We start from the raw sequence: 27,771 nt of genomic DNA on the forward strand, positions 1-27,771 counted from the left end.
TATGGCTGAATAATATTCCATTGTGTATATACCCCATCTTCTTTATTCATTCGTCTATCAGCGGACACTTGGGCTGCCTCCATATCCTGGCTATCGTAAATAATGCTGCTATAAACATCAGGGTGCGCGTATCCCTTTGATTTAGTGTTTTTGTAACCTTTGGGTAAATACCTGTAGTGCGATTGCTGGATGGTACATTAGCTCTATTTTTAACTTTTCGAGGACCCTCCATGCCGTTTTCCACAGTGGCTGCACCAGTTTGCATTCCCAGCAGCAGTGCAAGAGGGTTCCCCTTTCTCCACACCCTCACCAACACCTGTTGTTTCTTGTGTTTTTGATTTTAGCCATGCTGACAGGTGTGCAGTCATAACTCATTGTAGTTTTGATTTGCGTTTCCCTGATGATGAGTGACGTTGAGCATCTTTTCATGTGTCTGTTGGCCATCTGGATGTCTTCTTTGGAAAAATGTCTGTTCGTGTCTTCTGCTCATTTTTGATTGGATTATTTGGGGTTGGGGTGTTGAGTTGTATCAGTTTTTGATATATTTTGGATACTGAGCCTTTATTGGACATGTCATTTGCAAATATCTTCTCCCATTCCATAGGTTGCCTTTTATTTTTGTTGATTGTCTCCTTCACTGGGCCGAAGCATTTTATCTTGATGTAGTCCCAGTAGTTTATTTTTGCTTTTATTTCCCTTGCCTCAGGAGACATACCTAGAAAACTGTTGTTCTGGCTAGTGTCAGAGACCTTATTGCCTGTGTTCTCTTCTAGGATTTTTTGGTTTCAGGTCTCACGTTTAGGTCTTTAATCCATTTTGAGGTTTTTTTGGTATATGGTGTGAGAAAGTGGTCTGGTTTCATTCTTTCGCATGGAGCTGTCCAGTTTTCCCAACACCATAGATTGAAGAGACTGTCCTTTTCCCATTGGATTATTCTTTCCTGCTTTGTCCAAGACTAGTTGATGGGTGGGCTTATTCCTGGGGTTTATGTTCTGTTCCATTGATCTGTGTGTCTGTTTTTGTGCCAGTACCACACCGTGATGACCACTGCAACTTTGTAACATAGCCTCAGGTCCAGAATTGTGATAACGACACAATATCTTTATGGAATTACTGACTTCACCTCTTCCTTCTCCTCTCCTCTGGGCATACGTGTCCTGTCCCCTGACACTCAGGCCCTACTTTTGATTTTTTGCGAAGATTGACAACTCATCCCAGAGTTGTTTTCAGGTATTTGTTCCCCTGCTCAAACCATAGCTTCCCAAAAGATTTGGGGAGTAACGTTTAAAACTCTCATTTCAGTATTTTAAACATTTTTTTATGTTAATCTTATTATAAGTCTTGGCAACTTCCTTTCTTTCCTTTGAAAATAATCATGGGTGGGGAGCCTGAGTGGTTCAGTTGGTTAAGTATCAACTCTTGATTTCGGCTCAGGTCATGATGTCATGGTCATGAGATTGAGCCCCACATCAGGCTCCATGCTCAGTGTGGAATCTGCTTGAGAGTCTCTCCCTCTCCCTTTGCCTCTCTTCCCGCTCACGCTCTCTCCCTCTCAAATAAATGAATAAAATCTTTTAAAAAGAGAGAAAATAAAACAAAACAAAACAATCTCAGGCCACCCTATAAATCAGTTCTAGTTTACTCATTCAACTACACATACACAATTTGATGTAATTGAAATCATAGCAACACTGCTGGGTTTTTATAGGCACTGTTTTTCTTTTGATTTGCCTCCTCCAAATCAGCTTCCCTCCCCACACCCCAGCCTCCAGAAATTTCCTATAACCCTTTCTGTAGGGCACTTCATATTCTCTAACTATGTAAACAGTTGCACAGGCATTATACAAACCCACTCATGTAGATACACACATACACACAATATGGCGGTGGCTTGTTGAGTTGTTGCTTCATCAAACTGGGGCCATACTGGACAGACTTCGTGCGTCTTACTGTTCTCACTGTACAATTTGTCATGGGAGTTTGGAGTGCTCTAATGCATTCTTCTTAATGGTTTCATAATAACCCGCTATGGGAATGGACTATAAACCATTTTCTTCTTTCTGGGTATTTGCTTTGTTCCCAGTGTTTTGCTGCTATAAACAGTGCTGTAATCAGCCTCCACGTCCTTTTATACTGGGCCTTTTCTGTTTACGGAGTAGATTCTCAGGAGCACGGGACCAAGTTGCAAGGTTTGTGTAATCTCATTTAATAAGTGTTGCCAGATAACATTGCCAAAGGGCTGTAACAACTCACGATCCCTCCAGTAATGTGTGATGGTTCCTTTTTCCCACTCCCCAAATAGTAATAGCTACTTCTCTCTCTTCGCTCCTGCCTCCCCACCCTCTCTGCCTGTCTGATAAGCATAAAAAGAAGTCTTAGTGTTCATTTAATTTCTAGTTCTCTGACAACTTACCAATTCGAGCATCTTCTATGTTTCTTGGACTTTTGGGGTCTGCTTTTTTCTATGAGCCGCTTATTTATAGAGACATTGTTCTTGTCATTTTGTGAGAGCATTGTACACAACAGACCCCATCTCCTCTTCATCTGTATTACAAACACTTTTTCCAATCTGTTGTTTTCTCTTTACTTCCTTTATAGTATTTTTTCCATAATTTTTTTTACTTTTTTTAATAGTTAGAGGGACTTTTTTTTTTAATAGCTTCTAGGATTTTTCTCTTGGTTAAAAAAGGGAAATATTTCATGTTAACACTCTTTTATCCTGTACTCTGCCGTTATATCCTATGCTTCAGCTAACTAATCTTAGTGCCTTCAAAATGTCACGCACCCCAGAGCCAGGCGTGGGAATTTAGCAAAGCATGCTGGGCACTGTTATGCCAGGCTCCCCTCAGGCCACGTGTCTATTCTCTGGCTAGATCCTATTGCTGATACCAGCCTGGAATTTTTCTCTCTCCAGCTCTTAGCCTCTGTCTTCTCTTCCTGCCCCTCACAGCCCTCTCCCCCATTTGCTCCTTAAATGGGATATTTCCTTCCCTTTTCCCAGCTCTTTTCTATATTTTGTCCTTCTTTCTGCCAGGATAGAAGTGGAATGCCCCTGAACTCTCCATGCCCTCGCTCCAGGGCCTCTGAGGTCACAGGAGCCCTTCCTGATGCCTGAGCTGGGTGGCCCACCCTTCCCTGAACATCCAACTTTGTCTCCAAAAGGATGTCTGCCCCACCGTGGGGGCTGCCCGAGTGCCTCTTTGCAGTGGGGTTTGCATTGTAGGAACTCAGGACAAATGTTTTTCTTTCAACTCCCTGCCAGATTTAACCCTTCAGGATAAATTCTCACTACTTTGGCTTCATGTTTACTGATAGCCTGCCTTTCTCGAGCACTTTTCTTTGCCAGACTGTGTGCTAAGCCCTGTACCCGAGATCTCACTTGATTCTTAGGCAAGCCTGTGATGTCAGTGTTGCTACCCTCACTTTCCACATGAGGCCCCTGAAATTGAAAGAGGGTCAGTCGCCTGCCCACGTTCACATAAGGAGCAGGGTGGGGATATGCTTCAAAACTTGGGTCTCCAGAGCGCTATCTCTTACCAACTTCTGATTCTGTCTTAGCCCCGTATCCCGACCCCGCTGTCGCTTCTTCCTGGGAACTCGGACGCAGTGACACGTACAGCCTGTGTTACTCCTCGTGCCCTTTATCATGCCCCCCAAGGATACAACTTCTGTTTCGTCATCTTCTTAACTCGCTCCTTATTTACCCTGCTTTTGTTTCAGATTTCCCCAGCTGGACTCAGCAGGGACCACGACTGAATTTCTTTGTAACCAACCAACCCCCCTGCCAAAATTTGTTGATTGATTGCTTTTTTTTAATTTCAATTTCCAATAGAGCTAATATACAGTGTTATATTCATTTCAGGTGCACAATATCATGATGTAACAATTCTATACATTGCTCAGTGTTCATCACAATAGGCTGGACTCTTAATCCCCATCACCTGTTTCACCCATCCCCCCACCCTCTCCTCTGGTGACCACCAGTTTTTTCTCTATAGTTAAGAGTCTGTGTTTTTGTTCGTCTCTTTTTTTCTTTGTTCATTTGTTTTGTTTCTTAAATTCCACATATGAGTGAAATCATATGGTATTTGTCTTCCTGTCTGACTTATTTCAATTAGTGTAATACTCTCTAGATCCATCCATGTTGTTGCAAATGACAAGATATCATTCTTTTTTAAGGCTGAGTAATAGTCCATTATATATACATACCACATCTTCTTTATCCATTCATCTATGGATGGACACTTGCATTGTTTCCATATTTGGCCGTTGTAAATAATGCTGCTATAAACATAGGGGTGCATATCCTTTCAAATTAGTGTTTTTGTTTTCTTTGGGTAAATACCCAGTAGTGAAATTACTGGATCACATGGCAATTCTATTTTTAATTTCTTGAGGAACCTCTGTACTGTTTTCCACAGCAGTTGCACCAGTTTGCATTCCCACCAGCAATGCAGGCGGGTTCCTTTTTCTCCACATCCTCACCAACGTTTGTTGTTTCTTGTATTTTTTGTTTTAGCCATTCTGACAGGTGTGAGGTGATACCTCATTATAGTTTTAACTTGCATTTCCTTGATGATGAGTCATGTCAAGCATCTTTTCATGTGTCTGTTGGCCATCTGGTTGCTTTTTATTTTTCAGGAACTTTCTCTAACCTTCACTAAAATAAGGTTTAGCCATGACTCCTGGGGGAAGATGTTGAATCTTCTTAAATCTTGCTTGGCTTTGAAATACCTGCAATAATGAACCTACAGAAAAGTCCCTGCCTAACTGAAATGTCTTGACTGCCAAGTGCACTCTAACCCCAACAAGGGCCAGTTCTTGGCAATACGAAGTAAAATCAGTGGAAATCAGGAACGGTAACTATTGGCCTATAAGACGCTTCCCACACACATTTTATTTAATCTTCATAATGACCCTAGGTAGTAAGGTTTCTCATTTTACAGAGGAGGGAATGAAATCTAGAGGGGACAGGTCCCTGCCGAGAGGAGCAGATCTGGGACTAGACTCTCCTTGGGACTCTGAGCCCCCATGTTGCATCTCACCAGCCAGTGCTCGGCCAGCAGGCTGGCTGGGTCCGTCTGACGTCATTACCAGCACCATGCTGACCCTGAGACGGAATTGAGCATCACTTCCTCTCTGCCTTCTATGGGCCTTAAGGAGGTCCTGTGGCATTCCCAGATCCTCTGCGTGTGAAGGGGCCTGGAAGCCCCTGAGAGAGGAGCCACCTCTCCTGGAAAAGCCGTAGCAACAGCCATCCCGGGCTCCCTGCAATCAGTGAGCAGGTGCGTGTGGGTGTGCTGGAGTGAGGGGGTTAAGTATTGCCTGAGATGCCACAGCTCCATTGTCAATAAGAAAAACCAAATCATCCTATGAGTCATCTGCCCAGATATCTAGGTGACGAGCAGATTGGCTGGTGTCTACAGAGAGCCTTCTTGTGTGCAGGCGGTGGGGGCGGAACAGATGCCTAGGAGAGGATGGCAGGAGGGGGTTCGTTTATTTGGGTCTTGGGCCCTGTACTTGCTTCTTGGGCTGGGATCCACATAGTTGTGCGCTCACCACTGGAAGGACCCTTCTGCTCAGAACCTGGGAGCCCCCTATGGAAAGGGAGAGCCCTCCTCGGTCCCATGCAGGGGATCTACATCGCCCCCAGGGCTCCCCTGCAGGCCCATTCATTCTTACAGCCCCAGTTCCTGCCTGCGATGATGCTCTCACTCTCGGTCTGGCCCAGGCACTGAGCCTGTCCCTTTGTGTAGCAGACAGCAGGCAAATAACGTGCTAAGGGGCGTGAAGGAAAGAAAACCAAAGCTGTCCTCACTTCTTTGTATCACCTCCCTAATACATACACTTTAAAAGAAAACCGGAGTGAGGGTTATTCTCTGCCCGGCTGGGCAGCAGCATAGGGAGGAACCTAGCCCTCTGTGTGCAATGACTTTCCCCCTTTACCATTGTCTTTCAGCCTTGTACCCCGGGATCCAGTGTGTGGGTTGTTCTTTGTTCCTGGGTTTTCACCCACTCTCTCTTTAAGTGCTAAACCCTTCCTCGGCTGTTTGAGCCATGCCACCTTGCTGTTCTGAGACTCTTCTTGCCCAAAGACTCACTGACCCTGGCTTGTTAAATTGGAATGTAGGGATTATACCACATTACACGTTTGATTCCTGGATTGAGAGTGGGAGAGGGTCCCCCTCTTGGACTCTTCCTCGGGAAGAGGAGAAGAGCCGTATGTAAAGCTGTGCAAGGTGTACCACGCATTTCCTTGGGATTCCTGAGCTTTCCGGCAGTTTGCTACGATTCTGCCCAAACTTAGTTAGGCTGCTTACCAACATTGCTATCTACACAAGACAGAGAACCTGAGTGTTCCCAGTGTTCTTCATAGTGGTGCGAACGTGAAAAATAAAGAGCGAGCTAGCTCAAGGGGCCTTAGTGAGCCCCTCATTTCACAGATGAGGAACCAAAGGGCAGGGAGGGGTGGAGAGTTCACACAGCCCCCTGGCTGCTGGGTCAGTGGCCTCCCCGCCCCCAGGCTGCTCAGCTCTTGAAATAACTCATCTGGATCTTCCCTTCTGCAGGACAGAGCATGTCCTCCCAGAAACTTAACCCCTTCTTCCCACTCCCTGCACCGTCTGGACCCAAGCATGTTCCCTGGAGAGTGGCGCAAGCCATTCCCCCACAGTAGCCCCAGAGGGCATCTGCTCCCACTGAGACACTGTCCTGGTCAGACTTGGACCTGCAGGGGCAGGCACAACCCTCCCGCTCTGGCTGTGGGGCTTTCCTTTTATGGCCCCTTCATGATGCAGGGTCCTGGGTGAAAGGCAAGACCCTTCCCCACCTACAGAAACCTGAAGCAAGCTTCCCTCTGGTGGCTGGTCCTGCCCCCATTACACCCCTCCACATCCCGGGGACATCCACACGACCCCAGCACAGGATTGGCCCTGCTGTGAGTTAGGCTGTTTGTGGCTGGAGTCCAGAATCACACTTGAGTTAGCCAGTCTGCTGTTTTGCACGATTTAGAACATTCCCATTTGTAAATTCCCCTGACACTAAGATGCAGTGCCAACCCACCTGGTCTGCCAACTTGTTCTGCAGGATGAGAATGAAAATGACTTGGCAGCAGCAGATCCCTTCCCAGCCCTTGCAATTCTTCAACACCAACTGGCAGCAGCCTGGCGTCCCTGTAAGGAGTGCAAGCAAGTCTGCATTCCAACTCCCACCTACTGCGTGGCAGGTAGTGCCTTAGGTGACAACAATGTGAGGGAAAGCTTATCACGTGCCAGGAATTATGTGCATTATCTCCTCTGGGCTCTATGATCCAAATAATATAATTTACTCAGATGAGATAAGCCTTATTTTACAAGTGGGGAAACTGAGGCTCAGCAAAGTTAAGTGCCCTGCCTAAGATCACACTTCTAGTAAGAGGCAGGGTTTGGATTTGAACCCAAACTGTCTGATCAAACACCAGCTCTTAGCATCCCCAGGACCCCATGGGACTGTTATTCTCCACATTTTACAGATGAGACTCTAAGCAGGAAGTCAATTGCCTGAGATACCCCCACCCGTACTGGTAAAAACCCTGGGCTTATCAGGCTTCAAATTCTGTGCTTTCTTCACCATTCTTGTTTGCTTTATCACATTCATAAGGTAAAATTTATACGCAGTAAAATTCACCTATTTTAAGTGTACGATTTGATGAGTTGACAACCGTCTACAGTCATGTAACTACCACCACAAGATGGAGATCACAATCGAGGGATAGAGCATTTCCATCACCTCCAAAGTTCCCTTGTACCCTTTGCAGTCAGTCCCCTATCCCTACCCCTGGTCCCAGGCAATCAGTGATCTGCTCTCGGTCATTAGAGTTTTGCCTTTTAAAAATACTATGTAAATGGAATCATACTGGCAGTGTTTTGTGTCTGACTTCTTTCACTTGGCATGCTGCTTTCGAGATTCATCCATGTGGTGCATATCACTGGTTCATTCCTTTTGGCTGAGTGGTATTCTGTGATACAACACACAATATGTTTGTTTACCCACTCACCAGTTGATGGACATTTGGGTTGTTTCTAGATCTGGGCCATTAATAATGAAACCGCTCTAAATATTTGCATATGAGTTTTTATGTGGACATATGTTTTCATTTCTCTTGGGCAAATACCTAAGAGTGGGATTGTTGGGCTGTTCAGTTAGTGTACATTTAACTTGATGAGAAGCTCCCAAAGTATTTTTCTAAGTGGCTGTCCCATTTAGCATCCTCACCAATGGTATGAGCGTTCCAGTTGCTCCGTAGCCTCCCCAACATTTGGTATCGTCAGTTGGTTGCATCTTAGCTGTCATGTGGGTGTGTAGTCGTGTCTCTTTGCAGTTCTAATTTGCATTTACTTAATCACTAATAAGCTTATTAGCCACTCATATATCTTTTCTGCTGAAGTGTCTGTTCAAATCCTTTGCCCATTTGTTTTACTGGGTTGTCTGTCTTATTATTACCGAATTTGATGAGTACTTTTTAATCCCAAAATGTGAATTCCCAAATGCTTTTCTGCTGGAGGCAGATTGGTATCGTGGTTAGGAACACAGGCTTTCATAGAGCATCTGCGCGTGGATGCTCAGCCTGCCATGAGGAGCTGTGCAGTATTGGGCCAATGACTTGAGCTCTCTGTGTTCTTATCAGCAAATTGGAGGTGATTGCGAAACCCATGTCCCAGGGATGTCATGAGAATTGGAAGAGGTGATCTTAACACAGCCCCTGGCGTGATAAAGATCAGCAGGTGAGCTGCTTTATTACTGTGGAGAAAATACGTGGCAAAAGGTTACTGTTACTAATTAAAAACCAGTTTCTAAAGAGAGACATGTGAGCAATGGTAGCAGGCGTGGATAGGTCACTCAGACTGTCGACAGCGCTGGGTACAGCAGGGACCTGAGCAGCCCCGCAGTCCCTGCATGCAGGTGTGGACTCAGGTAGGACTCCTGTCCTGGAGTGCTCTCAGGTGGCACCTGGAGGGGACCCTCCCACTGTGAATCAGCCCCAGGCCCAAAGGGAGCAGCTAGAGCAAAGGGCAGAGGTAAAAGAGAGGTCTGGCCATTGACAAGCCCCTGCAAGCTGAAGGCCAGACTCCCTACCCTTCCAGTCTCCCCTTTTCACGCCAAGGAGGCCACAGTTTTGCTCTATAAAACCCAACAGACCTTTCAAGCGAAGCCACTGCACTCAACTTGGCAGACTTCTTTTCTCTTCTTTGATGGATGTGGCAACAGGAGATAGGAGCGATCATTAAATAACAGCTTCAAGACCCTTTGGCCCCATCCCAGCTGAGTAGGCTCCTAGGGCAGGTAGAGCCTGGCCCATGCACGGCGTGACTTTGATGCACCCGAGATTGGGGACTTCTGCCTAGAGCGGCCCGGCAGCAAAGGCGTGGAGGACAGCTGCAGAGCCCAGACCAGGGCTGTGGATTTCAGATCCACTGGGGCAGATATCCCTCTACTTTGACAGGGGACTCATGCCTCCTTTTGCCTCAGTTTGCCCCTTGGTGAAATGTGTCTGAAAATATCAACAGCCAACACAAAGATTCAACCACTCTGGATACAGAAATAGACACATTTTAAGTACATTTTAGGTGTGTCATGTTTTAGGTTAAATTAAGGTTATTAAAACTGGAGACGACAGATACCCAGGGATGAGAACCTGAAATTATGATGCCTTGCCTAGCTCCAAGTAAAGACCGGGGCTCAGATTACTAAGTATTAGATCCAGCAAGGAAGATCTCATTCTCTGCCCTCTGGTTACTATTCCAGTGACCCTGGGTGAGTCAGTGAGCCTTAATGAAAATATTCAAGTGTGGTACACCCAGAGCCAACCCTGGCTGACACTCTTGTTTCCATTTTCACTTCAAGGTCCTGATCTATATGTATCAAGCTTGCACAGTGTCAGCCCAGTGCTGCTGGCTAATCCTTCTGCGCCCTTCATTTCTTCATTCATTCATTTACTGGTATTTACTGAGCACTTACTATGGGCCAGGCAGTGGGCTGGGGGTAGGGACATGAATAATATATGGTCCCTGAGCCCAGAGATTACAGCAGAAGGAGGCAACCTTGCAGACTGTGGGCATTGGCTCAGCTCTCTGAGCTCCAACCTCCTTTCATTTCCTCAAACACCTGTTCTGGTTCCTTGGCTTTTTTATCATCTCCACTCGGAATGCTCTTGGCTACTCCCTCCCCTCCCTTCCACACACACCTTGCTTGCATCCCTTCTACTTATCTCCCCCCACTCCTTTCCCTCTGTATCATTTTCTGCCCTGATGAACAATACGCTGGGCGTAAAACTAAGGATGGTTGTTGAATGCATGGCTCCCTCACTAACTTCCATGAGGAAAGGACCAGGGTCCTCTGGTGCATTGTTACATCCTGGCGCAGGAAGAATGGATGGATGGATGGATGGATGGATGGATGGATGGATGAATGAGTTCTAGATGTGGTGAAACAACAGGAGGGAGCAGAGGGCCCAGCAGTGCGGCCTGCCCGTGGTGACCCAAGCCACAGAGCGTTGGAGGGGCTCCCTGAGGGGAGTCCAGCTTGAGACTGGGAGGGAGGAGGGGAAGCCAGACGAGCTGCTGTAACAGGAGAGGCCGCAGCTGACTGGGATGCAGGCCCGGGTCCTTGGGTGACTTGTTCTAATCTTAGAAGGTATGTCTCAGCTTTCCGCTGCGGCCCGAAGGACAAATGTCCCAGACCCCAGGACACACGCTGACTGCTTGTCACTCCCACTCAGGAGGCAGAAATGGCTCCCGTGGGGTTACTCACGCGGTGGCTCAGGTGGCCGCAGCTACCCCGGGCGGCTCCCTGGCGCCCACCCCACCCCTCAGTCTTCAAGGGGCTCTCAGTGAAATCAGCTTTACTATGGGACTAAGCAGCGTGAGAGGAGCACGGGACAGGCCGTTTCTGAACTCACTTCGAAGAGCCAAGGATGACAGGTTGATTTGCCGGCCTCAGAGGGGGAAAGCCCCCTAAATCACCCCCAGTGGCCATGCAGTCACTTCCTTCACACTTTCCCACTTTGCCCTACAAAGAAAGAACAAAAACGAAGAGAAGCTCAGCAGTTCAGAGGCCGCCTGACGGACAAGGCTGGGGTTGATCTGCTCCTCCGCCCCGCTGTGGGGGGGGGGGGGGGGGGGGGGAAGAGGTGACAGTGGCCTGGAGAGCCCAGCCTGGAGGCCACGTCCTCACCCAAGCCCCTTCTCCATCTCTTTGCAGCCTTTGCTCACCGTCACATTGTAGCAGGAGCCGAGTCTCAAACCCAGATCCCTCTGCCTCCAGAAATCCCTGGCAGGCACTTGGGCCGGGGAGCTCTCCCCTGGCCCTCCTGGGCGCCCCCCCCCCCCCCCGGGCCAGCCCTGCCTCTCACCCTCCTGCCCCCTCATCCCCAGGGCACCCCGGTGCACCGGCAGCCAGAGCCAGCGACCTGGACAGGATTCTGGCTCCTCCCCGTGCCACCTGGTCAGTCCCCCATCCTGGTTTGTGATCCTTTCTCCTAACTTGCTTTTGAGTCCCGTCCCCATGGTCCCTTCCCAGTGCAGGCCAGCATCCCCCTTAGTCCAGCAGACTCCTGAGATCAGCAGAATGCAGGCCCCAGCCCGATGGCTCTAAAGCCATCCTTACTTAAGACAGCCACGAATTCCCAAGGAGACGTCTTGCTCACGGTCACCGTTGAGCCCTGTTCTCTCCTCTGCAAAGTCCTCGTGCTCACTGTCCTACAAGGCCAGCAACCCTAAGCTCCCACCAGCCCGTTCACCCGTGAGCCCCTGGAGTCGCCGCCGTGTTGTGGGGACTCACGTAGATCTTCTGGGTGGCCGAGTCCACCAACTCTGCCTCTCGAGGCTCTTCTTTACCCACAAACATGGGCTGTAGACACTTCCGGTTCCCGCCCTACCCCTTTAGAAAGCACCTGCTGGCTAGCCTCTGCTAGAGGCTGCAGGGTGGCAGGAAGGTCCTCATGACGCCAGCCACCGAACAACTGCAAACCCGTGTCTGCGGACTCCTGACCTTCAAGACCCTGCGGCCCCTGTCACCAGACTCTCTCTCACCCTGGCCACTGCCCCCGGAAGTTGTCGGCCCTCGACCTTTCTCAGGGTCTCAGCCCCCTTCCTGTTCCTCCACATTCGCTCTTCCCAAATGCACCTCTTGTCTCCCTTGGCACATCCAGACACAGCAAGAGGCCTGGCCCCGTGAAAGCATCTCTCAGGACCAGGAGCCACCTCTGTGGGCGGCAGGGGGCTGCCCGTGTCCTCACTGTCCGCCTTTTATCACAATGGCAACAGCTTCCAAACTGGGCCCCCTGTCCCCAGCCCATCCATTTCTCAGCCAGAGGGAGCATCAAAATAAATCCCGTGGTTTCGCTTAAAACCCTCTGATGACTTTGCATGGCCCTTAGAACAGGGTCCCCGCTGAGAGGGGCCTTCCCAAGTCTAGCCACTGTTTTCCCTCCAGCCTCCTCATCCCTCACACCTCAAGCCCTGCACCAGGCTTAGGGACCTCTTGTGCTTTCTAAGAGGCCTCACTGCCTTCACACACACTGTTCCCTTGGTGGGAGAGGGACCAGCAATGCTCATCCCTCAAGCTTGGCCAGGTTGGTGCTTCCTCCTGGAAGCCTTCCCGGATGCCTCTGGTCAGGGTGGTGCCCAGCCTGTGCTTTTCACCCTGGCCTTCTCCAATCACAGCATCCTCAACTCAGTGTCACCTCTTCCCCCTTCTCCTCCTCCTCAGGGAGGTGTCCTGTGACCACATGCACAGAAGGCGTCCCCAGCACCCCCTCTCTCGGGTGAACCACTCAGGCATTAGCACCATTCCCATACTCTGCATTCACTTGCTCATTTGTTCACTGCTGGTCCCTCCACCAAATGTGGGTTCCAGTGAGAGCAGGCACCTTGTCTTCACCCCTGGGTGCCCACAGCTCAGAGAACACGGTGAGTGGGTGCTCAGCAAGCCCTGGCCGACTCGCCGTAGTCCTTGCCCAAGGCCATGGCCAATGTAGCCAACTGTAGCTTAAACAGTAGAAGTCTGTCACCTTGCAGGTCTGCCGGTCACAAGTGTGAAATGGGTCTCATTGCACTAAAATCAAGTTGTTGGCAGGGCTGTGTTTCTTCTGGAGACTCTAGGGAAAGAAATTGCTTCCTTTCTTTTTCCAGCTCTGAGGCTGCCTGCCTGTCTCGGCTGCAGCCCCTCCACCCTCAGGGCCAGCGGGGATGGGTTGGGCCCTCCCCACAGCCTCACTCGCTCAGACGCACAGTCCCCTCCATCCTCCTCTGCCACATCTAGGAAGCCTCCTGACTGCACTGGGACCACCCAGCTCATTCAGGACAATGTCCCTGTTTTAAGGGCAGCAGATTAGCACCCTAATTCCATCTGCTACCTTCGTTCCCCTTTGTCACAGAACCTACCACATTCACGGGTCCCAGGGATTCGGATGCGGACATCTTTGGGGGCCGTTATTCCGCCTACCATGCAGATCCATCACACTTTTTTTTTTTAAAGATTTTATTTATTTATTTATTCGACAGAGATAGAGACAGCCAGCGAGAGAGGGAACACAAGCAGGGGGAGTGGGAGAGGAAGAAGCAGGCTCATAGTAGAGGAGCCTGATGTGGCTCGATCCCACAACACCGGGATCACGCCCTGAGCCGAAGGCAGACGCTTAACCGCTGTGCCACCCAGGCGCCCCCCATCACACTTTAAATATGTTTTACCCACCCCTGTTCCCCAGTAGCCCATAAACTCTGCGGCGCAGGCAGTACCCATCGTGGCCCTCTCTGTCTCCTCTCACCATCACGTCCGAAGGCGAGGCAGGCATTATCCCCATGGTACAGATGAGGAGGCCGAAGCTTCAAGAGCCCATGTGAGTTGACCAAAGTCACACAAGGACAGGGGCAGATCCAAGACCGTGCCCAGGACCTGCATAGCGTCCTCACCAGCCAGCCTCCCAGCGCTCCCTGCATGAGGCGGTAACAAGCAATAGCCGCGATCAGGAGCAGGAGAAGACGAGGAGGAGGGGAGGAAGAAGATGACGATGGAAACACACTTTCCGTTTCAACAGCACCGCCTTCGAAGAGCAGCGGCAGAACCCTACTGTCGCCCGAGGGCTGCAGATGGGTGGAAATACGTGCTATCGTACCACCTGCCTCCAGAGGATTCCTCCTACACGGCCAATCTTACGGCTCCCCCATCACGATGTGGTATTAGCTCACGCCCGCCTGGGGAATAAGGTCCACATTCCCGAGCGCGGCTGCAGCACCGCGGCTTTCTTGAGCACGCCCCGGGAGGTGTGGGTCTAGCACAGAGGACGGTCACAGCAGGTGTTGGCTCTGAGGGCCACTGTCACCTCCTGTCCTCCTCATCACAACACAGTGAGATGGGGATTATCAACCTGATTGTACAGGTAATGAAATTGAGACTCAGAGACATTAAGGTTTGCCCAAGGTCACCCAGACAGCTAAGACGTAAGTGCCAGAGCCTGAATTAAAACTTGGCTATGCCTCCCCCCTGGACAAGCCACATCTTTCTACTTCTCTACCTCTCTTTCATTCCCTTTCCACTTAGACCATGTTGAACCAATTAAAGTTTCCCAAAGACATAATCATCTTCCACGCTTTGACACTTTGCACCTGCCAGTCCATCCCCTGTGCCTGATATGACCTCCTCCCCCTTCCCCCCCACTCCCTCCGTCCCTCCTGCCAAGCTCTTATTTACCCTTCAAGGTTGCTTAAGCATCACTTCCTCTGTGAAGCTTTCCCTGATTTACTCACATGATCTAAGTGCCCCTTCTCCTAAGCTTCCACTGCAGGGACATACGGTCCCCAGTGACAGCCATGGTCTTTCAGCAGTATGGTAATTGTATTATTCTGTCTTTCAGCTAAACTAGCAGCTCCTTGAGCTCCAGGTCCATGAACTTTCAACTTTATATCCCCACACTTAGTCAGTGCTGGGCACAGGAAAGATGCTCAATAAATATTCACTGAGTGAGTAAAGAAGCAAACGACCGTGAATTGAGTGCCACCTAAGTGTCAGGCCCTCACTGGGTGCCTGACATCCAGCTCGTTCTGTCCTCCTCGCAAACCTATAAGGCACCTGATTGCATAATCAGCCGCTCCAGCAGCAAGTTGGAAGAGCCTCCTTAGATGGGCTGCAGCTGCAAGGCATGCTGGGAGCCTGGGGAAGCCGGAGCTGTGGGTGGAGGGTGCTGAGCACAAGGAAGGGAAGTCAGGAACATAGAAACAGAGCTGGCTTCTCTCCACGGGCCTCTCCCACCCCCAAGGCAACAAGCTCTGTCGAGAGAGAATTTACATACCATACAATTCTTCCATTTAAAGGGTAAAATTCGATGTTTTTTAGTATATTCACAGAACTGTGCAACCATCATTATGGCCAATTTTATAACATTCACCAAAAAAGATACCCCATACGCCTTAGCACTCAGCCCACCTCCTTGTCTTCCCATCCCCTCCAGCCCTGCACAACCACCACTCTGCAGTAATCTACGACAGAGTCATCTATTACTACCAAGAACCTACTCTCTGTCTCCTTAGTTTTGCTTATTTTGGACATTTCGTATGAGTGGAATCAGGCAATGTGTGGTCTTCTGTGACTGGCTTTTCTTTCACTGAGCAAGCATCCTGTCTTCAAGGTTCATCCACATTGTAGCGTGATCAATACTCACTCCTTCTCATGGCCAAGTAAGAGTCCAGTACATGGGTACGCCCCAGTTGCTTATCCATTCATCAGTGAGTGGCCATGGACTTGATATTTGATCCAACTGTTTTGATTTGACACAGAGCTTTGGACGGTTGGGATGTGTATGTATTCATGACCTATGTCGTGACCCTAAGAAGCGTAAAATTAAACTTAGCGTTGTGTACTGTTCCAATTGCTCATTACTGGGCACCTCAGTTTCCCAGCGATGGTTTGAACACTCAGTGATGGAGTGTCTGTTGAGAGTCTGCCTGGGTTTATAATAAGATAGGCAACTAGGGGCGCCTGGGTGGCACAACGGTTAAGCGTCTGCCTTCGGCTCAGGGCGTGATCCCGGCGTTGTGGGATCGAGCCCCATGTCAGGCTCCCTCTGCTATGAGCCTGCTTCTTCCTCTCCCTCTCCCTGCTTGTGTTCCCTCTCTCGCTGGCTGTCTCTATCTCTGTCGAATAACTAAATAAAATCTTTAAAAAAAAAAAAAAGATAGGCAACTAAAATGGCTGAGTCAAGATGGCCCCCCTCCTGAGCTACAGGTGGCAGGAAACAGCAGGGAGCACATCTTAGCCAGCCTGGGCTCCCCCTGAGGCTTCGGTGACCCAAAGGGAATGGGAGAGCAAGAGTAGACTAGAAGAGACCCTGGACATCCCTTGGCATATTCAGGGGAGCCACTAAATAGCCAGCATTTAGTAACAGCTAATGATTCTGGAATGCTGACTTCATGCCATGCCCTGTTCTAAGCATTTTACACGCATGAACTCCCTAAATCCCTCCAAAGACCATATATCATGGGTGCTACCATCATCATCCCCATTTTACAGATAGAAACTGAGGCACAGTGCTCACTTCAGCAACATGTATACGAAAAGGGGTGCCTGGGAGGCTGGTTGGTTAAGTGTCTGCCTTTGGCTCAGGTCATGATCCCGGGGTCCTGAGATCGAGCCCCGCATCTGCATCCGGCTCCCTGCTCAGCAGGGAAACCGCTCCTCCCTCTCCCTGTGCCCCTCCCCCACACTCATCCCCTTGCTCACTCTCTCTTTCTCTCTTTCAAATAAATAAATAAAATCTTTTAAAAAAAGAAACTGACGCACAAAAAAGCTAGGTAACTTGTCCAAAGCCACAGAACTAGTAAATGCAGAGCCAGGATTTGAACCCAGGCAGTCTGGCTCCAAGCCTGAGCTCTGTGCTCTACTGCCCCACCTAAAGCATGAGACATCGTCAGCCGTGCACTCCTCCGGGGATTGACAGGGCCAATTCCAATCTTGTGGGGACTCTGGGATTCTAGCCACTTCCTGGTGTCTATGGGAGAATGATGGCACAGCCTCCAGGAAACAGGGCACGTATTGCATATTGGGTTGAAATTCAGTTTACAAATGAGGAAACTGGGGTCAGCAAGACCCACGGCCAGTACGCTTGAGAGCCAAGATGAGAACCCAGATTTGACTCTGAATTCGTTGTTCTTTCCACTTCTATCAAATTGGCCCTTTGCACCCCCAGCTCTACCAGACTCAAAATAAATGTGTTTTGCCTGTGCTTTCCAATAGGTAATGGGTTTGATAGAGAAATTTAACTTATCTTATCTCCCAAATGACATGTATAAGGTCCTATCACTGTCATGGCACTCGGGATGAACAGCGCTGTCCCAGTTCTCTGTTGTCCCTGCTGTGACCCAGGAACACACCTGGGCCCTAACCCAGCCCGTGTCACCACCATGAGCCCTGCTGGCCCTGCCTGGATGCCCTGCCACACACCTGAGGCTGTGGGCTACACTGATTCGAAGACCACTAGCACGTCAGAAGTGTGTCCCCCTGACCCAGGGCTGCTAAACTCTGTCCATCCTCCTGGGTTTCAGCTACATCCTGGGAGGAAGTGGGAAGCCCTTAAAGGTCCTCAGGAGGGATCCACTCCCCGGGCAGGGGTCTGTGAGAACTTCATGTGAGCACAGTCCCCTACCTGGGTTTCCCCTGGGACAGAATCTCAGAGCCCAAGGACCTGCTATTTTCAGATCCCTACAAATGGGCAGGTAGGGGATATTGGGGACTTTTGGGGGCTGACATGAAATATTTGAGCGGCGTTCCCACGCACCGTTTCTATTCCTCTGCCTCACCTTATGGCCGTTCTTCCCCTCCTGCACCTCCTCTCCAATGCCACTTCCTCCCAAAAAAGGCCATTTACCCCATAAGGGCCACCGCGGGTATCCCCGTGCCTGCTGCGGTGTCTGTAGGAGCTCAATAAATGGTCAAGAAGGGACTCAACAGCACCGGGGATGGACGCGATGCTTTTTCAGTCCAGTGACATCCCAGGATTTCTTACCCTCTGTCACCTGAGCCCCAGAGCTCTTCTGGTCCCGACTCATCCCGTCTGCGGTCTGCAGGCAAACGTCAGCCAGGCCGGCGCCCTCTCCTTTGTGAGCGAAAGCCAGCTCGGTGCTAATAAGGACACGGCCTAGAGTTCAGTCTGTGGACCCTTCTTTTCCCTATTCCGTGCACCTTCTGATTTTATCTAGTCCCGTGACTGCGAAGACCAGCTCTAACAAGTGGCTTTCCGAGTTTTGTGTCCAGCCCGGACGCCCCCTCTGAGCTCCAGGCTCGGTTACTTTCGGCTCCCTCTACTGCTTCTCCACTTGGATGGATGCGAACGTTTCAAACGTTCACGACCAAGAAAGAACTGTTCGTCCCCCGTCTACCCTCACTCACATCTCTCTCCCCAGCAAGCCTTCCCCAGCCCAGGAAAAAATACCCCTGCATCCCGTTGTCCCAGTCAGACTTCAGGAGTCATCCTTGGCCGCTCCCTTCCCTTGTTCCCCAGACCCAGTGCATCAGTAATTCCGCACTGTCCTGCCCCCAGGTCCCCCCTCTGACCCCTGCCTGCCGCGAGCCTGGCCACCCCACCGCTAGCGCCCAGCAGACCGTCTGCAGAAGCTCTCTCCCAGCCTCTCCGCTTCCACTCCCATCTGGCCTCCAGACGGCCTCTTGTGTGTGACCTGGCTCATGGCCCTCCTTGAAACCCTCCGAATGGCGTTCTGTGTCCTCAGAATAAAGTACAAATTGCTTCCCCCAGTGTGGCCCCCAGGCTGCCTCTCAGGCTTACCTCCCTCGTCTCATGGACACACCGCGTCCCTGTCGTGCTTGTCACTCTGGCCCTCAGCCTTTGTTTCTGTCTGTGTTTTCTGCTCAGGAGAGTTTTCCTTCCCATCTTTTCCCCAGCTGGGACTTAACTCAGCTGACCCCTCCTCATAAATGTCTTCTCGCACCCCCAGAGGTAAAGTGGCCTATTTGAGCTCTTCCTCGGGATTGAACGAGCCGTCTTGTTTAGCTGTGTGTGTTTGTCGTTTGTGTCCCTTCCTAGAGAGCAACCGCTTCAGGGTAAGGACTCTGTCTTCTTTACTGTCACACCCCAAGGCCTAGAACAGCAGGTGTTGATTGATGACAGAATATATTAATGACCGAGTAAGAGAACCCTTCCCGGAAAGGTCTAGAAGTACTTAGCATGTTGGTCTGGAAAGAGCTGGTGCTTTGGTATCTAGGTTAAGTCTGGTGCTGGCGCTTCCTGACTTGAATAGCAAGTTACTCAGCAACTCGGGTGGTTTCTTCTTCTGGAAGAGGTGTTGTGAGAGTCACAGCAAGTGTACCAAGTGCCGTAAGGATAGTGCTTCCCACATGGCAGGTGCTCTGAGAGTGTGGGCAGGTCAAATGGGCCTTCCTGGTTCCCAGTCCAGTGCCGTTTGCATCATCCCAGGATGGTAATGGCTGGATGTTGAGTGAAGAGAAGAGTCAGGGATGAGGTTGGAGTGTAAAGGAAGACTCTGGAACTGTTGTGGCATCCCAGAGAGGCCGTCTGATGGTCCTTTTGAAGTGATGGTTTAAGTATGGTCATGTTGGAAGAGGGTGAATCCCTTAAAGGGCTGTGTTAAGATCCATCGTCGTTCTAGAAGACCAAAGAAGCAAACATACTCCATATTTTCAAGGCTCTTGTTGTCTGGCCATTTCTGGTGAGCAGGAGAACCTTCATTTTAGCCAAGAGCAGGGGTTCCTCAGTCCCCGGGCTGGTCCTCTCATTGCTTCTCCTTGCAAGCTGTAGATGGAAAGGCCTCTCTTGGTGCCTTGTTTCCCTAATCCAGGGCCCAGACAGTGTCAGATACTCAGACCTTGGACCAAAGAGGAGGATGGAGAAACAGGGACCGAGCCAGGGAGGCAGGTAGAGCCCGATTCAGGGCTGTACACAAAGGTTCCACTATGTGCATGGTCGGCAGCATGCAAATTGTATTTACTCAACATGGCAACAGCTTGGGGGAAGTTCCGTGCTGTCCAGACACAGGGACTCCTCAGTTCTCAGAAGAAAGTCCCATAGAAATGGAAAGTAAACACCAGAGGTGATTTTTTTTCGGGCCTAGGCAGAATCAGACAGGAGCCACAGGAGTGGTTTCCAAGCTGGCTGGCAGAGCCAGGCTGGAACGGTGGCAGGGAGGGCTTGGTGAGCAAGATCTGGGCCCAGGAGAATGGAGTGGGCACCCACAGACTGGAAAGACGGGAGTCAACTAAAGCGAGACACCAAGGGAGATGAGTCCAGAAAACAGATTGAAGACACAGAGATTGGCCCAAGAAGAAAGGACACGCTGAGGTCTCAGCAGTGAGTCAGACCCAGTCTGGATGCAGGCCGGGGAGAGCCTGTGACCAGCGTGGTCCCAAGGGGTAAGTTAGGGTGTCAGCAACTCTGGGAACAGGTACGGCCCTGACGAGGCAGGCTGAGTTGGGTGTGGGGAGGGGGAGGAAAGTGCCCTTCGACAAGGACTTTCTATACTCTGGGCTCCGTGTTAAATGCCTTATTGACATCTTGGGGACAGAGAAAGAGCATTTAATCCCAGGGAGGCTGCAGGGTCCTAGGAAAGTCTGGGACTAGCAGGGGCCTTGAAGTCCTTCTCAGTCCGGGTGAGAGTGTGGCCTTACCAAACCGTCCTCAGGGCCGAGAGAGAAAGCTAGAGGAGTCACTCGGTAACCGGAGCGGGGTGGCGGCCGTGCCTTTGAACCAACCGGGGGAGATTAGCAGTTGTACCTGCCAGGATCGCAAGGCAGAAACCCAGGCAAAGCCTCCAGTAGGCTGAGCCTTTGGCTTCTGTCCATCTCCAAGGCCAAGCTTCTCCCTTTTCACCTGTGCAACCCAGTGGCTAATAATAGTTTCACTTCTTGTATAGCACTTCACAGTTTCCAAAGCACCTTCACAAAGCCTACTACCTAACTGATACCCACTGCTGGATTATCAGGTGTTAGAGGAAAGCTTCTCCTAGATTATTCTGTTTGGCTTCTACTGTGTGACTCTGGCGAAGTTACTTGCCCTCTCTGGGCTTCAGTGTGGCAGCTGGGAGAAGGCAGCCTTCTACAACATAGAATAAGAGCCTGGACAGGGGCTGGTGGTGGGTGGATTTGCCAAGCTCCAGCAAGCTCTGGGGTCCTTAGGCATCCTAAAGAAAAGCCATTCACTGGGCTCCAGGAAAACAAACTCTGATGTATTATAATCTTTCCTTCAACCCAGCTTTTAAGCCCTAAATGCTTCCAGAAGCCTTGTAGTGCTATCACTTCTGAGCCCCTTGCCAAGCCCCATTTTGAGACGAGGAAGTTAGGGAGGAGTTTTTGATTCCTGTACAGTTCTATTTTTATCTGGAATGTATCTTCCTGCACACCAGTGATTGGTGCCTTCGAAGCCGAGGTAAAGTACGCCGTCAGCAGGACCCGAGCAGTAAATAGCAACGGACAGAGAGACTGATCTGCTATGTGGGCAGGAAGTCAGACAGATGGACAAACCAATTGGCCCTGCGTCTCTGCCCAGAGTGGCTCCATTAATCGCACTGTCCCAAAGCCTGTCCGTAGTAGCCGAAGGACAAGGTGTTTGCCTGTGGCCACTCCTATCCTGGCAGGTGCGGAAGGCAGACAGGTGTAGTCGCGTGAGCTCTGTCCAGCGGGGCACGACTTGGGGAGGGCCGCAGACTCCCCCGCTTTTCCCCAGCATTATGGGGAACGCCGGCTCCCTGAATGGAGGTGAATCCTTTCACATCTGTATGAGAAGTCAGCATTGGATATCTAGGCTGGAACGGGCTTGACCTTGAATTATAGCAAGAAACAGTAAAGATGAACTGGTCTTTCCTCCAGAACAGCCTGTTCTCAGATCTGAAGGTCTGTGTTCCAGCCGTTCCTTTCCATCTCTAAACAAAGCCTTCTTCTCAGAGCTTGGCCCCGTTTATTTCACTTTACAGCAAGAGGCTAGTAAGGCTTGGGGCTTGCCCCACCCCTGCTCCAACCAGCCAGGGTCCAGCATGACCAGTGACATTTACTTTGGAGGCAGCACCCGAATAAGAAAGGTTGGAGACACCTTCTAGCACAAAAAGGAGGGCTAGGAAGTGTGTGTGCATGTGTGTGTTTGCACAGCACATGGGTGTGTGAACGTGAGCTTGTGTGTGTGGTGTACAGGGGGCAGGCCTGCAGCCCTGGACAGGGGAGCATGCCCTGTGTTTGTGGGCTACGATCCGGTGTAGAGACCAAGGTGCGCTTTCTCAGGCCAGCTGCTGCCCAAATCCCTGTTTCAGGCTAGACGTCAGGAGGGAAGTGGTAAGTTTGCAGCTATCATCGTGGTCCCCAAAACAAAAGCCTAATGTCTCTAGGACTGGACATTTTTTTTATTTTTATTTTTATTATTTTTTAAGATTTTATTTATTTATTCGACAGAGATAGAGACAGCCAGCGAGAGAGGGAACACAAGCAGGGGGAGTGGGAGAGGAAGAAGCAGGCCCACAGCGGAGGAGCCTGATGTGGGGCTCGATCCCAGAACGCCGGGATCACGCCCTGAGCCGAAGGCAGACGCCTAACCGCTGTGCCACCCAGGCGCCCCTGGACATTTTTTTTAAAGATTTTCTTAAATTTACTTATTTGACAGAGAGAGAGCACAAGCAGGGGGAGTGGCAGGCAGAGGGAGAGGGAGAAGCAGGCACCGGATGCGGGGCTCGGTCCCAGGACCCTGGATCGATGATCTGAGCTGAAGGCAGAGTCTTAACTCTGAGCCACCCAGGAGCCCCTAGGACTGGACATTTGAAAAATACTGAGACCAGGTGGTTATGTAGGCCACACGCCACACGGCAGAAGCGAGATGGCCATTTACAGCACTCGCTGACTCACCGAGAGTGTGTCTCGGGGTGACAAATGGCCAGTGGGCATGTCTTGGGGTGACAAATGGCCGGTGGGCATGTCTTGGTCGCATCGGGGAGCCTCGAGGCACCTGGAGGGAGGGATGGCTGCAGGGGCCTGCGCATGCTTGTCACCAACTCGGAGAAAACTAACTTTCAGGTAGTTCCTTCAGCAAAAAGGAACAGAAGGGGGAAGGGATGAGCTTCTCGGTGAGGACGCTGCTGCCAAGAGCAGAAATGCATCAGGCAGGGACCCCGCAGCTGGTAGTAATAACAACAAACCCTCAAAGCTCTTCACAGTGTGCCCGGCCTGGTTTCTTCATTCAGAGAGTGAATCATTCAGTCCACGGAGAGGTACAGAACGGGAAAGCCATTAGCCCAGGTCACCGAGCTAGGCAGAGATGAGCCAACCCCGTAGAATCCAGACGGTCCGGCTTTCATCAGCCTGCTACGCACCCCTCAGGTTATTTCTTGATTAATTCAACAAATAGGTACCAAACACTTCTTTGTCCAAGGCACTCACTTAAGGAGAGAAGACAAGACCTACATACATGTTCAAAGTGCAGTAAAGGGCATTCGCTTACCCCGTTGCATACACTTAAAGCCCTGCTTTCCAATGCATTTGCCAGCCCCCGTTTCTGAAAGCCCGTTCTGACCGAGGGAGGGAGACTCCTGTGCCGTCTCTATGTACCCCTTTCCAGTCTGGGTCTTTGCAGACTGAGGAGCACAGGGCTTATACTACTTTGCAGATCCCTGGGTGCCCCTTCGGGCCAGGACCCAGTTTTATTCCTCTCGGGACCCTTGGAGCCAGACCCAGGGCCGAGCGCATCGTCAGTGTGCACTGAATGTGGTGGACTGGATGGTCTCTAAAATCCTTGGATTCCGGGGCCCAATTGCAAGCAATTCCCTGCTCGTGGCCACAGCACAGGGCCTTGGGTGGCACCCGCGAGCCACACGGGGAGAGCCGAGTGGGCACACACGGGGAGAGCCGAGTGCACATTTGCCCGTTAACTTTCGCTTCCCCTTGGTTTGCCAGGAAAGATCGGCGGAGTCCACCGCCAACGTGGATGGCTCGGCGCCCCCCTCGGTGGCCCAGCTGGCTGGGCGGTTCAGGGAGCAGGCCGCCGCTGCAAAGGAGGTGAGTCAGGCAGCTTCTGAGCCCCTCTTCTGGGAGGGGGCTGGAGGAAGGGGAAGTCTGGGTCAGGCCCGGAGGAGAGGGAGGGAGGAGGCTCGGTAATTACCAAATTAGGAAGAGAAGCCAGAGAGGGGTCCCTGTGAATGTGAGGAATGTGGCCAGGCTGCTGGGCTTACACTCTGGCCGGGAGGGGGGCAAACACAGAGAGCTGGAAACACAGGAGTCGGGATTCATTGCCATCTTGATGGTCCGCTCTGGGAGACTTCTATCCGGCCCGGTTGTGCCAGGCCTGGACTGGCTCGGAACACAGAGCTGCCCATGACGGCTCCTGCCCCAGCGTCCAAGTGTCAGGAGCGAGGCGAGAGGGGGGCAGATCCTGAACTGAGAATTGAAGAGGAAGAGAAAACTCCCAGGGAAGTGCATTCAGACAGGAGGCCAGGGATCTGGAAGGACAGGGAGCCAGTGAGCACCAGGCTCCAGGGCAACCCTGCTGGAGAAGACGGTGTCAACAGGGTTGTTGCAATGCTGGTGAGATTTGGGCTAGATTCTCCTGAGTCAGGCAGTCTGAAGAGCTCATTAGGAGTGACAGGAAGGAGACCTACCCCAAACTGGGCGATGGCCCCTTGGGGCAAACAAGGGTGAGGCTATCAGGCTTTTTTAGGTGCAGTGTTTGGTGCTTTGGTTTTCCCATCTGAAAAATTGGTCTTTAATTTCTAGAGGGTACAGCAATGTCATAAAGGGTGAGGAAGATGGTGTTGATCTAAGATGCTGGCAGTGCCCAGAAGCTGGAAGCCTGTGTCATTTTGAGATGTTGCTTCCGGCCAGTGAATCTCAAGTCAAAGAGGATGTTCCAGCAGAAAAGGACCAGGCCAGGAGCCTAGAAGTCAGAAGGGGTGGACAGTGGAATAGAATTAATGCATATGGCTAACGGGCAGCCTTAGAGACACGCAACTCGTCCCTCCATCTTTTCTCTCCGGACATCCCTGAACATTACTACAACCAGCTTCCGCTTCTTTCTCTTCCTCCCTGTTGCCTGATTCGCTCTCTCTTTTTCTCTCTGTGTGTCTGTCTGTCCCCCTCCCTCCAGACACCAGCCTGTAAACCAACAAGAAGGAAACCACCCAGCTCCCTCCCCCTGTTCCCCCCCAAGGTGGAGCTGGGCCAGAATGGTGAGGAGGTAAGTGCTGTGCCAGGGCCCAGGGGATGCTGGTTACGGATCTGCTTTCTCCTTGGAGGAGGGGGCACGAAGCACACATATTCAGACCTTGAAACCTGTGCAGGGAATGGGTCCCTTTCAGATTCAGGGTTGAAGCCCCTCTTCTTAATGCTTCCGCAGTCCTTCGGACACTAGGTTCCTTTCCACTCTTTCTCATGGAGCCTCCTTTAGGGTTTGTCTAGGACCGGAGCACTCTTTTCCAAGCCGGAGAATTTCCGCAAGGAGAACAAATGGGCCATAGAGTATTACCACGCCAGCTTTGGGAGTCAAAGTTAGGTTTCACCCCAGGTGCGACTTCTATGATGTTCGTTGTGCAGAAGGCACCTGGAAAGAGAGGCTACACTTATGTAAGGCAGAATTGCCTCGTGAGAGAGAGCGCCGTGGTTTCATGCTATCCTTGCAAACTCTGGCTATTGCTCTAATCATTGGAAGAAAATCAGAGCACACAGAGGCCTCGTCGCCCCCACATATAAATAACCAATGTTACCAACAAAAGAAAGGCTCTGGTATCACAGATCCTGGCCAGCAATAGATTCCCAGACGGGGTATGTACCTACCCTAATTTATCTCATCGTAGCTGTAAGAGTGACTTCTCTGCGCCCCCTCCCAGCAGCCCATGAACCTTCACTGTGGTCACATCACTGTCCCCCAGAAACAAACTTGTATGTTCTCTCGTGAGCCTGGGAGGCCAGCCCCAAGAGCGAGCAAGGAGGCCAAAGACAGCTCAGTTCCCGAATCCTACGTCAAGGTCCCCTTCCTTTTTGGGGACCAGCAACCTGACGATAGATACTAGATATCTGTGTGATCTTGAGCACCTGTGGTAGTGACCTTGAGCAACTATGGTAGTGAATGTGTGGAGCAGAGCGGCAGTGTTCAAACCTTTCACACCCACGCATACAGGCAGAAGTCCATCAGAGACAGCGGAAACTTGTTGCTGCTGGTGGTCAAGTGGGGTGGGGGCATCTAGAGCCCCGCTACTCTGAGGCTAATCCCTCAGGCCCTGAACAAGGGTCTTCCTCTAGACTGGGAAACCCAAGAAACACAGTTTTTAAAACCTGAGTTTTTTGTTGATATTTCTTCAAGCACTAACATTATGATCTGATTATGATAAGAACTCTCATGGAGTCATTTGGTTAATATACCAAATACATATTCCAACAACTTCTCTTTACAGAAGGTCAACTTCTCCTTGTGACTTTCAGTCCCTGGGCTCGATGTCTGTGCCAGGCCGCAGGCGGAGGCCATGGCCCTTAGGAGCCTACTGTGAGGCTGTCCCCTGATGACCTGGGCTCAGCCCTGGAGAAGCCCCTGTCTTGCACTGAGCCTGCTTCCTTGTTTGTGAAATTGGACTCAAACACTAACCAGACAGATGACGGGGGCTGGACAGGGACATTTTATTCCCTGGAATAAAAGCAGAGTGAGTTAGGTTAGTTCAGTGGCGCTGGGAGAAACCAGTCTCCAGGTTCGTGCCGTGAGGCATCACCCAGCGGTGAAACGGCCATAAGAGCCAAGCTCTATATGAACAGGACTATGGATTTTAGAAGAAAAGTCCTGCTTGGACTGACAGGCTGCTTGCAGATAGGAAGGACATTGCTTCCAGGACGGATGACTTCTCGTCTCCTTGGAAATCACGTAGAAATAAAAAGAACCACCAGCTTTGTCTGGCTGGTCTGGAAGGAGGCTGCTGCCTGCAGGAGCCCTAATTCCCGAAGCCTCGGATGGGGGCCTCCAGGGAGGGCCCCAGTCAGGCGACTGCTCAGTGCAGGGAAGGGTCTTTCCACCCCTTCTTCATTCCTGCCCTTCCCAGGTGTGCTCAGGCCTGAGACCGAGGGGTGACTCCTCTCTGGAGGACCCAGCCACAAGAGCCGTGAGTACAGCCGTCTGCCAAAGAAGGACTGAAAAGCACTCCCATCTGAAAAATCAGCTTCATGACCTCATGAAATGACTTCATGACGTTACAGGAACGTCACGTGTAGACATATATACATACATCCAGAGCCTGAGGCGGGTTTTTCTCCAAGGAGGGTGCTAGGCCCAGCACCTTGCCTGGAGTCCTGTGTTAAATGGCAAATGAAATGCTGCCCCCTACTGCCATACACGGGAACTGCACTAGCTGCAATTTCGGAGTCTTCCCGCTTTGCGGTTGAATTCAAATCAACAAGGATTTTGTGGAGCGTGAGCTGGGTTCCCAGCGCTGTCCTAGAGCGAAGGGGCTGCCTTATCGAATGTCCACTCTCTTCGGAAGACAGTGGTGGCTTGGGAAAGGGAAGAGTTTCTGGTATTACACAAACTGAGCTTTGTCAGCAAAACGCTTGCTGCAGTTCCCAAAACAGTATCTTCAGAAATACTGACTCCCGTGAAATTTTACCATAAAGCACAGAAATTTAAAACAACTAATTTGGGGCTGGAAGCTTGGCTCCTTGCGAGACTGCTCTAGAAATATGTCTGAGAGTGTAAACTCATGGGGCCAGAGGCATCTTCGAGCGGGAGTCTTTGGAATCATTTTATTAAAAGATTTCATTATTTAT

General features: G+C 50.8%; 1 protein-coding gene across 4 annotated transcripts in view; it reads left to right on the plus strand.

The window, feature by feature from the left end:
* The window catches only part of RCSD1 (RCSD domain containing 1), a 68,748-nt gene that overhangs the window by 27,601 nt on the left and 13,376 nt on the right, over nt 1-27,771 (plus strand). For 2 of the 4 annotated variants that reach the window (XM_011235924.3, XM_011235923.3), the window contains exons 2-3: nt 23,929-24,030; nt 25,115-25,204. In XM_011235924.3, coding sequence (XP_011234226.2) covers nt 23,929-24,030; nt 25,115-25,204 — 192 coding nt within the window. The remainder of the gene's footprint in view (nt 1-23,928; nt 24,031-25,114; nt 25,205-27,771) is intronic. The other 2 variants (XM_034666682.1, XM_011235925.3) reach the window with 1 other exon arrangement.

This window comes from Ailuropoda melanoleuca, chromosome 8 (assembly GCF_002007445.2).
Source record: "Ailuropoda melanoleuca isolate Jingjing chromosome 8, ASM200744v2, whole genome shotgun sequence".
Taxonomy (NCBI): domain Eukaryota; kingdom Metazoa; phylum Chordata; class Mammalia; order Carnivora; family Ursidae; genus Ailuropoda; species Ailuropoda melanoleuca.